This window comes from Vicia villosa, unplaced genomic scaffold (genome assembly GCF_029867415.1).
Source record: "Vicia villosa cultivar HV-30 ecotype Madison, WI unplaced genomic scaffold, Vvil1.0 ctg.001593F_1_1, whole genome shotgun sequence".
Lineage (NCBI taxonomy): Eukaryota > Viridiplantae > Streptophyta > Magnoliopsida > Fabales > Fabaceae > Vicia > Vicia villosa.
The window spans coordinates 160,105-174,203 of NW_026705668.1; the positions used below are offsets into that span (position 1 = coordinate 160,105).

The window sequence follows — 14,099 nt, forward strand, 5'->3', positions numbered from 1 at the left end:
AGTTCTGATGAGAAGCAAGGTCAACAACTCTGAACCAAATTCTGTGAATATTAACTTGCTGAAACGCTGTTCAATCAAAAGCTCAGAAACTTCATCTTCATCAAAGCTCACTACATTGCTGTTGTAATATATTAGTGAGATTAAGCTTAAATGTTAAGAGAAATATCACTGTTGTGATTATAGCTTTTCAGAAGCATTTGTAATACTCTTAGAATTGATTACATTAATTTGTAAGTAACTAGAGTGATCAAGTGTTGATCAGGATACTCTAGGAAGTCTTAGCTTGTGTCTAAGCAGTTGTAATTAGAGTGATCACGTGGTGGTCAGGATACTCTAAGAAAGTCTTAGCTTGTGTCTAAGCATTTGTTCCTGGAGTGATCAGGTTGTGATCAGGATACTCTAGAAGACATAGTCGCGGACTAAGTGGAAAACCATTGTAATCTGTTGCGATTAGTGGATTAAATCCTCAGGTGAGGTAAATCACTCCGTGGGGGTGGACTGGAGTAGTTTAGTTAACAACGAACCAGGATAAAAATAACTGTGCAATTTATTTTTATCGTTCAAGTTTTTAATACTACACTTATTCAAACCCCCCCTTTCTAAGTGTTTTTCTATCCTTCACTCAGGAGCTGCTGAATCTGAATGATATGGAGGAATCAATATTGAGGAAAAGGTCAAAAATTGAATGGGTTAGACTGGGGGATGGAAACAACTCCTTTTTTCACTCATCTGTGAGGAGTAGGCAGAAACACAAACAGATTAATAGATTGATTAAAGAGGATGGAGGAGTTTGTGATACTCATGAGGCCATGGAGGAAGAGGTGCTAAACTTCTACAAGGAGCTCATGGGGACTGCTGAAAAGAACTTGGAGGGAGTAGATATTGCAGCCATTAGAAAAGGAAAACAGTTATGTAGAGAACAAAGGATAATGCCGAGCAGTCCTGTCAAAGAGTGTGAGGTTGAAAAGGCCTTAAGGAGTATAGGTGATCTGAAGGCCCCTGGGCTGGATGGATATGGATCAAAATTTTGTAAACATTCCTGGCAGGTGGTTAAAGAGGATGTGATGGAAACTGTGAGACAATTTTTTGAAGGTGGACAGATGGATGCTAGGTTTAATAAAACCATAGTCACTCTGATACCTAAGCATGATAAGGCTACTAATATCAGGGAATTTAGACCAATATCTTGCTGCACTACAGTGTATAAAATCATCTCTAAGATTATGGCTACTAGGATGAGTAAAGTTCTTGAGAGCATAATTGACAGGAATCAGGCAGCTTTTGTGCCAGGCCAGAAAATTCAGGATCATGTGCTTCTTGCCTATGAGCTGATCAGAGGGTATAGTAGGAAGGGTGGCATGCCAAGATGCATGATACAAATGGATATTAGGAAAGCCTATGACTCAGTTGACTGGAATGTTATGCAAACAATTATGGCTGAAATGGGATTCCCTAGGAGGTTCATTAGTTGGGTGATGAAGGCTGTGACCACGGTAACCTATCAGTTCAACATAAATGGCATGGTGACAAAAAGTTTCAGAGCAGCTAGGGGGTTAAGGCAGGGGGACCCTATTTCCCCACCGCTATTTGTGGTTGTTATGGAGTATCTCCATAGAAAGGTGGTTGATCTGAACAGGAGTACAGGTTTCAAATACCATCACAAATGTGAGAAAATTAGCCTAATTGATCTAAGCTTTGCTGATGACTTACTTATGTTTTCCAGGGGAGAAACCAATTCTGTACAGCTGATGATGAACAAGTTCCATGAATTTTCAAAGTCAACAGGGCTGAGTGTGAATCCAGCAAAATGCAAAATCTATTGTGGAGGCATGCAGGAGGAGGACAGAAGTGCTTTAGAGCATATCACTGGTTTTGCTAAAGGGCATCTTCCCTTTAGATATCTGGGGATTCCACTGGCCAGTAGAAGATTGTCAAACAGCCAATGCATGGCTTTGGCTGATAAAATTGGTGACAGAATAAGACGTTGGAGTGCTAGGCTTCTCACATATGCTGGGAGAATACAACTCATTAAGAGTGTGATTTTTGGCATTGCTAGTTATTGGATGAGGTGCTTACCAATTCCAAAGGAGGTGATTAACAAGGTGAATGCTGTATGCAGGGCATTTATGTGGACTGGGAGAGGTGAAGCAACAAGGAAGTCCCCTGTTGCATGGGAGAAAGTTTGCTGCCCAAGGAAAAATGGAGGATTGGATATAATTAATCTTGAGGCCTGGAATAAAGCATCAATGGTGAAGCTTCTATGGAATTTGGCTAGCAAAGAAGACACCTTGTGGGTCAGATGGGTACACTCCTACTATGTTAAGACTGAGGAGTTCATGCAAGTAAAGATTGGTGATAGTGGCTCCTGGATCCTGAGAACTGTTTTCAAATTGAGAGCTGAAGTGGAGCCGATGGAACAATGGAGGAAACTGATCACAGAAGGCAAGTTCAAAATGCAGAATTTCTATAGGGCTTTTCTGAAACAAACTCAACAGGCTGACTGGAGGGTGCTGATGGTGAACAATTATGCTCGTCCTAGGGCTGTTTTCACTTTGTGGCTAGCATGCCACAAGAGACTTGCAACAAAAGAAAGATTGGAGAAATTTGGTGTGAATGTGGATCTGAAATGTATGTTTTGTGATTGTACTGAAAATATACAACACCTTTTATTCGATTGTAGGTACACAAAGGATGTTTGGAGCAAGATTTTGCAATGGCTTAATGTGAAACATGAGGCCAGGGGATGGGAGCAGGAACTATCTTGGCTGAACACAGTTTGTAGAAGCAAGAATTGGCGCAGTAGCAGTGTGAAGACAGCAGTAGCAGAAACTATATATGCTATTTGGATACAAAGGAATGCAATGGTGTTTCAAAAGGAGTATAGAGATACAAACATAGTACAAAAAATCATAGATACTACTGTAAATAGAATTTGGATGTATCCAAAATATAGAGAGAAAATAGCTAGGATGATGATAGCTTAAGTTGTATAGGTTGGATGTTCTACGCTGGATCCTTTGGGTCGCGTCTTGTATTACATTGTTTTTTGGTTATATATAATCATTATTTCAAAAAAAAAAAATGAATGAAATCATTTTTAGTAATATATATGTTTATTTTGTTTTATAAAAAGATTTAGTTTAAAAAGTATTTATAAGTGTAAATATATTTAGAAAATATATAAATTTGTAAGAAAAAAGTATATATTTAGAAAGTATATATATATATATATATATATATATATATATATATATATATATGGAAAGTATATAATTCTTTTTAAAAAAGTATATGTTTAATTAGAAAAAATATTTAGAAAAAAGTATATCTTTATTTAGAAAGTATACAACAAGTATTTTTTTAAAAAAATATATGTTAGTTACATGATATTATCGATCAAAATTTAAGAATTTGTCGATAGATCAATCCTCCTTTTATTAAACTTAAAGATGAACAATGTTGTACATGTGTAGTATGGAGTATTATCAATTCTAGCGTAGGGTGATGTATGATAGAACATTTTCATGAAGAGGTGTGCATAAACCACATTTTAAGGAATGAGTTGTTCGGTTTCTCACATATGTGTTTGTAGAAATATAATTCGTGACCCACGAGAATTGAAACGTCACTTGAAGAGAGCGGGTTTTAGACCAAATTATTGAGTTTGGACTTCAAATGGAGAAAAATTGCCATAGATGAATAGGGAGGCTTCTAGCATTCAAACACCTAGTAGACTAGAGTGAATGTGAGAAAAACACAAGAAGATGGTGAATTCTGTTAGTTTTTTTTATTTCTTTTCTAAAACCCTCTTATTGTATTCTGAACACATGGTCTAGAATTTGATACAAATATGATAGTTTGCAGCAAATAAAATAAGTTAAGAGTTAGAGAGTCAAGGAAAGAGAGACACAAGCAATATATCTTGGTTCCTCCCACAAATCAAAAGTAGTCCAATCCCCTTGCACTTCCAAAGGATTTCACTATAATCACAACTGATTATAAATGCTCAAGCACATAAGCAAGAGGCTTCAAATGCTCAAATACACTTGTAAGGGACTTCAGATGCTCAAGCACACAAGCAAGAGACTTCTAACAATCTAACTTACAGATGAGAGATTGTTTTAGTATTACACTTGATAAACAATTAGAGGTATAAAAAGAATACAACACAAAACACTCTTAGGACTTAAGAATTTATAAGATAAACAAGGGTTAAGAAATTCTAAGATTAACTTATGCTTTTGATTTGACAGAGTAACAACTCTTTGTTTGTCAATAGTTCGTTGTTTTTTCTTCAGGTCTTCATCTCCTTATATAGAGAGATAGAAAAGAGTCATTGTTGAAGACATCTAGCACAAGTGGGTCTTGGAGAAGCTTTGATCAGAGACGTTGGAATTTTACTTGATACGGTTAATTCTTGGAAAAAGACATTTGAAATTCCCTTACTTCAAAACGAATTATCCGTTCTATCCCTGATTTCTATGCAGATTTTTGTTTGGTTCTGCACAGGATCAGAAGAAAAAATGACCTCTAAGTCTGATAATGACCTTTCAGAGTCTTTCTGATCCTAGCTTTGACCAACTTTAGAGTCCGAGTCTTCAGAGTCTAGATCTTCAAAGGTTGACTTTCTTTAGAGTTTGGTCTTCAAAAGTTGACCTCCTTCAGAGTCTAAGTCTTCAGAGTTTGATGCTCAAATTCCGATTCTTTAGATTTGAGATCTTCAAGATTTTCTTTAATGTTTAATTTTTTATGCTAGAACTTAGTTTATATCGCAAATGTTAGTTTATGGTCCTACACACTTGAACATAAGTTAGTATACCCAATTTTTCTTTAAATACTTTGTTATCATCAAAACCATAGGAATATGGTACAAACCAATTTTGCTCCAACAATATCCCTCTTTTTGATGATGAAAAACACAAATATTTAAGAACAATGGTTGTTGATGAAATTAACAAGTTGGCTTTAGGGTCTGAGGTTTGTAAGCTTCCCCTGAGTCTAATAGTCTTAAGGGTGAAGTTTGTAAGCTCCCCCTAAGTTCTATACAGGTTAATTAAATTGAACTTTAAAGCAAAATATAAATAACTCTTCATAATTTAAGCAATAATTTAGATGTCAGATCCAAGAGCTTAAATACTTATTATCTTACTCCTTCCTTTGTCATCAACAAAAATATAAAGAAGGAAATAAGAAAAGAGACTAAAGAGAAATATCATAAACTCAAAAGAGAATTGTTAGAAGCAAAATAATCTTATAATCAAATCCACAGATTTAAATGTTTTGTATTTAATAAAATCTAGATAAAAATGAATCAAAATCTTATTCTCTTCTCCCCCTTTGTCATAAATAAAAAAGAATAGAAATCATTTAAAAATTGGATTTTATCAAATCATTTAGAAAAGTGGTTGTAATTTGGCTAGAATGGTTGCGAACAACTCTTCAATTCTCTATATGGTCTAATCTTATGATATTTTAGCATTTGAGAGAATCAATAGAAGTTAAAGCTGGGGAGATGTGCTTGAAGACCAAAAATATATATCCCTCTCATGTCCATTGGTGCACAATAAATAAAGTTGATTTTGATTAATCCCAAGCTCTCTATATAAGCAGGGTTTTATTACTAGCAAGGTCATATTCCTCATCCTTCCATCTAGCTCTTCTCATATCAGAAAATATGAGCAAATCATCTTAGAATTCTAAAAGGGGCTCCTCCAAGGAACGGTGCAAGGCCATTGAGAGGCACACAAATGATAGGATGAATTATTTTGACAGTGTGAGAACACAAGCTAGCATATCTTCTAGAGCATCTATAGTAAGGGTGAATTATTCATATTTGAGACATTTTAAAGTATGCTTAATGTAGAGTTCTACTACTGTCTTATGTTATAATGTTGAGAAAGATGCACGATGAGCATGTGTAACACCGAATTGAGAAAATATTTATTTTATTTTTATAAATGAAGAGTTTTGGGTTTAGGGTATTACAGTAGGCATTACAGGCATAACACGTTTAGGGCCTTCTCCCATTTCTAAATCAATCCCCATACAAAAATCAGAGAGCACTACGGCCTGCCCGTAGTGGCTGATACGACCGTAATGCTCCTAGAACTTGCTGAAGCTGTGAAAAACACTATAAATGAGGGGTTTGAATAGGGTTTTTAAAACATAAAGCTTTTAATAAAAAATAATTCCCCTTTACTGAAACCACAAATTCTTTACTATTGATAGTAACAAAAAGATGCAGGAAAGAAAGAAGGAACACAATATTTTTATACTGGTTCACTTGACAAATATCAAGCTAGTCCAGTCCACCCTTCCAAGGTGATTTCGCCTCTCAATCGAGGACTTAACCCATTATAACCGAACTGATTACAATCGCACGAGCAACCGCTGGTGACTAACCTTGCACAAGCTACCGCAAGTGACTAACTACAATGCACGGGCAACCACTAGTGACTAACCTTGCACAGGAAACCTCTGTGACCAACACCTGCACAGGCACCCCTGTGACTAACAACCTCTAAGACTCTCTAGTCTTAGACTTCTCGAGACTACAGACCTTCACTCGGTCGCTCAAGGAACAATCAAATAATCTTTGATTAGGGTTTCTTTACAATAAAATGCTTCTACACAAGCTGGATGTAAACTTTCCTTTTTCAAATCTAAGACTAAAAGAAATATGAAGCTATTAATAATCTATACAGAGTGAGTGTGATCGTGAATTAGCAGCTTCTTCTTTGAGTCTTCAAGCCCTTATATAACCAATACAATAATATATCCGTTGGATGGCAGTTCTGGAACTTTCAGAAGTTTGGCGGCTTGATCATAGTGGGAGACAAGGTAGTATGCAATGTTCGTCCTTTCTTGGTAAGGGAACGAAACATTCATTTGTACCTTGTACTACATAGTAACGTTATCTTATTTTCTTCTTGAACTTCAGAGGCTTACAACATGAGTTGGAAGAAAAGAGAATAAGCTTTGAATTCTTCATAACTTTAAGTCTTCAGAATCACATCTTCAGAGTCTTCAGCACTTGGTCTTCATAATCCTTTGTCTTCAGAAACTTGAGTCTTCAGAGCTTCAAGTCTTCAGAGCTTCAAGTCTTCAGAGTCTTTAGAACCACGTCTTCAGGGTCTTTCAGCACTTGGTCTTCAGAACTGATTTCTTCAGTCTTCGTAACAGAGTGATAAATTCAGATGCTCCTGCTTCTGAAGTGGTTTCCACTGTTCATAAGGACATGTGTAGCGCGGAAACATAACCTGGTGGCTTCTAATGTTTTGGCCACGCCTTTTCATCAGAATCATAATCTGTTTGTTAAGTACTCAACAAAACAAACATCAGTATAACAAAATTGTTCATACCAACATACACATTGTTATCATAAAAACTCAGAGACGTATCGCATAACCAATCTTGTTCTAAAAATCTCCCCCTTTTTTATGATGACAAATATATGTATTTTGTGACACAATTTTGTACATAATCATAAAAATTTCAGAGAGAAAAAAAGATGAGGAATACTTATCCTTTATGAGAAACTCCCAATGATTCAGAGACTTGGTAAAGATCAGATATCCTGATTATGAACCGTTCTGGGTAACTCCCCATGGTTCCAATAGATCAAATACTATCTTTAGAGTATTGATATCAGAGATCTTTCATTTTCAGAACTTGATTGATAGATTCATTTCAGAGCCTGATTTCCATTCTGGAAAATGCAGTGCCTAAATGAAATCTTTCAGAGCCTGATTTCGTTAGATCTGAGTGAGGTCTTTTAAAGCCTCATTGTAAACTTCAAGGCTTGGTTTCTTAAAATGAGATCCTTGTAAAAACTCAGAGACTTATTAAGTATGACATCTTCTTAGAGTCTAATTCCAAAATCACATTCTCGGAGTCAAATTTCCAATGTACTCTTAAAGTCTCATTGATAATATCTGATTTTTAAATTGATATTCATAACTTTCAGAGTCTGACACAAATCTTTCAGAGTTTGATAACATCCTGAAAAACAAAAACATTTCTAACACAAACAAAATTTTATATGGGGTTAGTAAATGTAAGCAGTTTTATCTCAGGAATTGATCATTAATCATCAACATTAACTCTCAAGATTTTCTCCCCCTTTTTGTCATAATCAAAAAGATATTATGTGTGAAAAACATAAGATATAAGACATAAGAAGGGATAGAAACTCTGTTGATATATTGAGACGGAGTACAAACAACTTTCATTTTCAAAAGATAGAACATGCTCATAAGGATTGAAACATTTCTAAGAGTTTCTGGTTCTGACAGCCATAGGAAGAAAGAGTTCCTAGGAGAGTATTTAAATAGAGGGTAGAAGAAGTAAACACTGAAACTTTGAGAGAAGATTTGGATGAAAGACACATGTAAATGGTCAAGACAGGTTAAAAAAAATACAGACTTCTTGAAAATGAGTAGGAAATGTAAAGACAAACTTTTTGAAAACGACAGAAGATATAAGGAGTAATAAATGGTCGTTATAATTTGATTGTGATTAATTCCCATAAATTAAAGCATACTGCTCAGGTGACACTGGGTAGAATGAATGACACACTACAACATTTTTGGTCTACGGCCACGCTAAATTTTTCCACAACTCAAAAACTGTGGCCACATACAAGCGTTGGCCAGAGTTTTCAAATCGTAGACATAAGTTTTTAAATATTGAATCCGGAGTGTGAAATCGTGGTCTTTTTTTATATTTGTCACGGTTAACAAACTGTAGATATTTTAAACCGCAAATAAAAACCGTGAATTTCTAAAGAAGGAAATAAGAAAAGAGACTAAAGAGAAATATCATAAACTCAAAAGAGAATTGTTAGAAGCAAAATAATATTATAATCAAATCCACAGATTTAAATGTTCTGTATTTAATCAAATCTAGATAAAAATGAATCAAAATCTTATTCTCTTCTCCCCCTTTGTCATAAATAAAAAAGAATAGAAATCATTTGAAAATTGGATTTTATCAAATCATTTAGAAAAGTGGTTGTAATTTGGCTAGAATGGTTGCGAACAACTCTTCAATTCTCTATATGGTCTAATCTTATGATATTTTAGCATTTGAGAGAATCAATAGAAGTTAAAGCTGGGGAGATGTGCTTGAAGACCAAAAATATATCTCCCTCTCATGTCCATTGCTGCACAATAAATAAAGTTGATTTTGATTAATCCCAAGCTCTCTATATAAGCAGGGTTTTATTACTAGCAAGGTCATATTCCTCATCCTTCCATCTAGCTCTTCTCATATCAAAAAATATGAGCAAATCATCTTAGAATTCTAAAAGGGCTCCTCCAAGGAACGGTGCAAGGCCATTGAGAGGCACACAAATGATAGGATGAATTATTTTGACAGTGCGAGAACACAAGCTAGCATATCTTCTAGAGCATCTATAGTAAGGGTGAATTATTCATATTTGAGACATTTTAAAGTATGCTTAATGTAGAGTTCTACTACTGTCTTATGTTATAATGTTGAGAAAGATGCACGATGAGCATGTGTAACACCGAATTGAGAAAATATTTATTTTATTTTTATAAATGAAGAGTTTTGGGTTTAGGGTATTACAGTAGGCACTACAGGCATAACACGTTCAGGGCCTTCTCCCATTTCTAAATCAATCCCCATACAAAAATCAGAGAGCACTACGGCCTGCCCGTAGTGGCTGATACGACCGTAATGCTCCTAGAACTTGCTGAAGCTGTGAAAAACACTAGAAATGAGGGGTTTGAATAGGGTTTTTAAAACATAAAGCTTTTAATAAAAAATAATTCCCCTTTACTGAAACCACAAATTCTTTACTATTGATAGTAACAAAAAGATGCAGGAAAGAAAGAAGGAACACAATATTTTTATACTGGTTCACTTGACAAATATCAAGCTAGTCCAGTCCACCTTTCCAAGGTGATTTCGCCTCTCTCAATCGAGGACTTAACCCATTATAACCGAACTGATTACAATCGCACGGGAAATCGCTGGTGACTAACCTTGCACAAGCTACCGCAAGTGACTAACTACAATGCACGGGCAACCACCAGTGACTAACCTTGCACAGGAAACCCCTGTGACCAACACCTGCACAGGCACCCCTGTGACTAACAACCTCTAAGACTCTCTAGTCTTAGACTTCTCGAGACTACAGACCTTCACTCGGTCGCTCAAGGAACAATCAAATAATCTGTGATTAGGGTTTCTTTACAATAAAATGCTTCTACACAAGCTGGATGTAAACTTTCCTTTTTCAAATCTAAGACTAAAAGAAATATGAAGCTATTAATAATCTATACAGAGTGAGTGTGATCGTGAATTAGCAGCTTCTTCTTTGAGTCTTCAAGCCCTTATATAACCAATACAATAATATATCCGTTGGATGGCAGTTCTGGAACTTTCAGAAGTTTGGCGGCTTGATCATAATGGGAGACAAGGTAGTATGCAACGTCCGTCCTTTCTTGGTAAGGGAACGAAACCTTCATTTGTACCTTGTACTACATAGTAACGTTATCTTATTTTCTTCTTGAACTTCAGAGGCTTACACCATGAGTTGGAATAAAAGAGAATAAGCTTTGAATTCTTCATAACTTTAAGTCTTCAGAATCACATCTTCAGAGTCTTCAGCACTTGGTCTTCATAATCCTTTGTCTTCAGAAACTTGAGTCTTCAGAGCTTCAAGTCTTCAGAGTCTTTAGAACCACGTCTTCAGAGTCTTTCATCACTTGGTCTTCAGAACTGGTTTCTTCAGACTTCGTAACAGAGTGATAAATTCAGATGCTTCTGCTTCTGAAGTGGTTGCCGCTGTTCATCAGGACATGTGTAGCGCGGAAACATAACCTGGTGGCTTTTGATGTTTTGGCCACGCCTTTTCATCAGAATCATAATCTGTTTGTTAAGTACTCAACAAAACAAACATCAGTATAACAAAATTGTTCATACCAAAATTGTTCATTTCAGAGCCTGATTTCCATTCTGGAAAATGCAGTGCCTAAATGAAATCTTTTAGAGCCTGATTTTGTTAGATCTGAGTGAGGTCTTTTAGAGCCTCATTGTAAACTTCAAGGCTTGGTTGCTTAAAATGAGATCTTTGTAAAAACTCAGAGACTTATTAAGTATGACATCTTCTTAGAGTCTGATTCCAGAATCACATTCTCGGAGTCAAATTGCCAATGTACTCTTAAAGTCTCATTGATAATATCTGATTTTTAAATTGATATTCATAACTTTCAGAGTCTGACACAAATCTTTCAGAGTTTGATAACATCCTGAAAAACAAAAACATTTCTAACACAAACAAAATTTTTATGGGGTTAGTAAATGTAAGCAGTTTTATCTCAGGAATTGATCATTAATCATCAACATTAACTCTCAAGATTTTCTCCCCCTTTTTGTCATAATCAAAAAGATATTATGTGTGAAAAACATAAGATATAAGACATAAGAAGGGATAGAAACTTTGTTGATATATTGAGACGGAGTACAAACAACTTTCATTTTCAAAAGATAGAACATGCTCATAAGGAATGAAACATTTCTAAGAGTTCTGGTTCTGACAGCCATAGGAAGAAGGAGTTCCTAGGAGAGTATTTAAATAGAGGGTAGAAGAAGTAAACACTGAAACTTTGAGAGAAGATTTGGATGAAAGACACATGTAAATGGTCAAGACAGGTTAAAAAAAATACAGACTTCTTGAAAATGAGTAGGAAATGTAAATACAATCTTTTTGAAAACGACGGAAGATATAAGGAGTAATAAATGGTCGTTATAATTTGATTGTGATTAATTCCCTTAAATTAAAGCACACTGCTTAGGTGACACTTGGTAGAATGAACGACACACTACAACATTTTTGGTCTACGGCCACGCTAAATTTTTCCACAACTCAAAAACTGTGGCCACATACAAGCGTTGGCCAGAGTTTTCAAATCGTAGACATAAGTTTTTAAATATTGAATCCGGAGTATGAAATCGTGGTCTTTTTTTTTATTTGTCACGGTTAACAAACTATAGATATTTTAAGCCGCAAATAAAAACCGTGGCATTATAATTTTCACTTCGAACTGTGGCCCAAGCCCAAAAAAAATATCCCGCCAGAATTTCCCTATTTTTTTTAGTTTCCCTCTCGTTAATTATTTTATTTTCTAATTTTTTTTAAATTAAAAAAAGGAAGAAAAAAAAGTGAAAACATAAATACAATAATGTTGTTCTTCTAAACCCTAAAAGCTTGTCAAACTTGCGCCTCTCTATCAAAATTTCGAATTCCTCTCTCCATCTCCTTCTCTTCCTCCTTTCCTCATTCTCCCTCAATTATCCCTATTGCCCATTTTTCTTCTCATCCAAAGTCTCGTTGTTGTGTCAAAAAACGAGCATCTCATGGAACAGCTGTGACTCGAGAAAACAGCACAACAAGACTAAGAAACCGAAGAGATTAAACACGGTCCTTCACCCATCGAACAAATTCAGGTATAAAATTTCTCTCTTTTTTTCTAGATTTCGCCACCCAGTTTTTGCAATTTCATTTTTAGGTTGCCCTAATTGATTAATATCGAAAAAGAAATTTCCCCCCTTTGTGTTGTTGTTGATTGTTCCGTGATTGAATGTGATTTCAGACATCTGGTATAGCTGCACTTGATGTTAAGAAGCTTAAAGATGTAGGTATTTGTACTGTTGAATCTGTTGCTTATACTCCCAGGAAGGATCTTTTGCAAATCGAAGGTATCAGTGAAGCCAAGGTTGACAAGATCATTGAAGCAGGTAATCAATCATTCACTTTCACCTTTGTTTTAGGGTTTGTTTGGATGAGTTTATCTTCAGTGTGAGATTCTCTATGATAGCTTATTTAAACAACTTATTTTGTGTCCATAAGCTGTTTTCAGCTTATTTTCAAAAGCTCTTCAAAATAGCTTATGAAAAACATCTTAGAGCTTATATGAACATAATTTGACTTTATTGAGTTTGTGGTGTTTGGTCCGTTTTGTTTATTGACAGCTTCTAAGCTAGTGCCTATGGGATTTACTACTGCTAGTGAGCTCCATGCCCAGCGAGAATCGATTATTCAGATACCCACTGGGTCAAGAGAGGTTGACAAGATATTAGAAGGTTTGAGTCTGAATTGTAAATGCTTCTTTTATGTGTGAATTTCCAGCATCGTATCAATGCTTTTGGTGCTGAGTGTCAATAAGTATATGCTTATCAAAACTAGTACTTCCAAAAAACTATGTCTTCATATTAAACACACTAAAGACTTTGAAGATGTCTACTTGTGATCATATATGATATGGTTTAAAAGTTGACAGTGGTTGGGTATGAATATTTTGCAGAGATGATAATAAATTTCCCATTCGGTCACTACTTGTTAAAAAGTAGAAATTAGATAACAACAGTAAACCTAATCACATTCTGTAGAAGATGTTAAGCATGTACTTACCGAGATTCAATTTGCAATACTATTTCACGTGTTCATAATTTGATATACATGCTAACAAAACAATCTATGATGTTAAGGTTCCCAATCCTTCAATGCATTTTATTATTTAGTTGAACATTTATTTTCAAGCACTTATGGTTTCCAGTGCTCAGGAAGGTAAATATGCAATTGTCACCGATAGATGGCAGAAGTTCAGTGACTATCACTTGATGTTGAAGTAATGCAGTTTCTTGCCAACTTTGTGGATGATTTTCTGGTTCATGGGGTTGATGTTGAAGGAAACAGGTACGTAATAACTCTTAATGTCTAAAGGTATTTAATTACATACAAAGATAGAAATTCTGATGGTGAATGATTGCTCCTTGTAGGCTGTGAATCGATGAAGAGCTCGTGGCTTTTCTTGGCAACTATTCGCCATTTGTTAGCACATCCTTGATTTTATTTTCATGTGAAGTATGCATATTACTGATGCATTTTTATTATATTCTCAGATTCCTGTGACTTATGTTGGCGGCGTGACTGTGATGGATGATTTAGAGAGGATAAAAACAGCTGGAATGGAAAACGTCGATGTTACCGTGGGAAGTGTGTCGTACCCCAAAATTTGCCCATCTTATTTACCATCCAAAGCTCATTTTGAAGGAAATTGAAATCCATA

The 14,099-nt window shown here is 35.4% G+C and overlaps 1 protein-coding gene across 1 annotated transcript; it reads left to right on the plus strand.

Annotated features, from left to right (window-relative positions):
• The first annotated feature begins 12,387 nt into the window (after positions 1 to 12,387).
• LOC131635927 (DNA repair protein RAD51 homolog) lies at positions 12,388 to 13,730 on the plus strand. The gene is given in 4 exon segments (XM_058906565.1): positions 12,388 to 12,477; positions 12,624 to 12,768; positions 13,003 to 13,113; positions 13,594 to 13,730. Coding segments are annotated over 4 exon segments (354 nt in total). The 3' UTR covers positions 13,602 to 13,730.
• Positions 13,731 to 14,099: the final 369 nt, after the last annotated feature.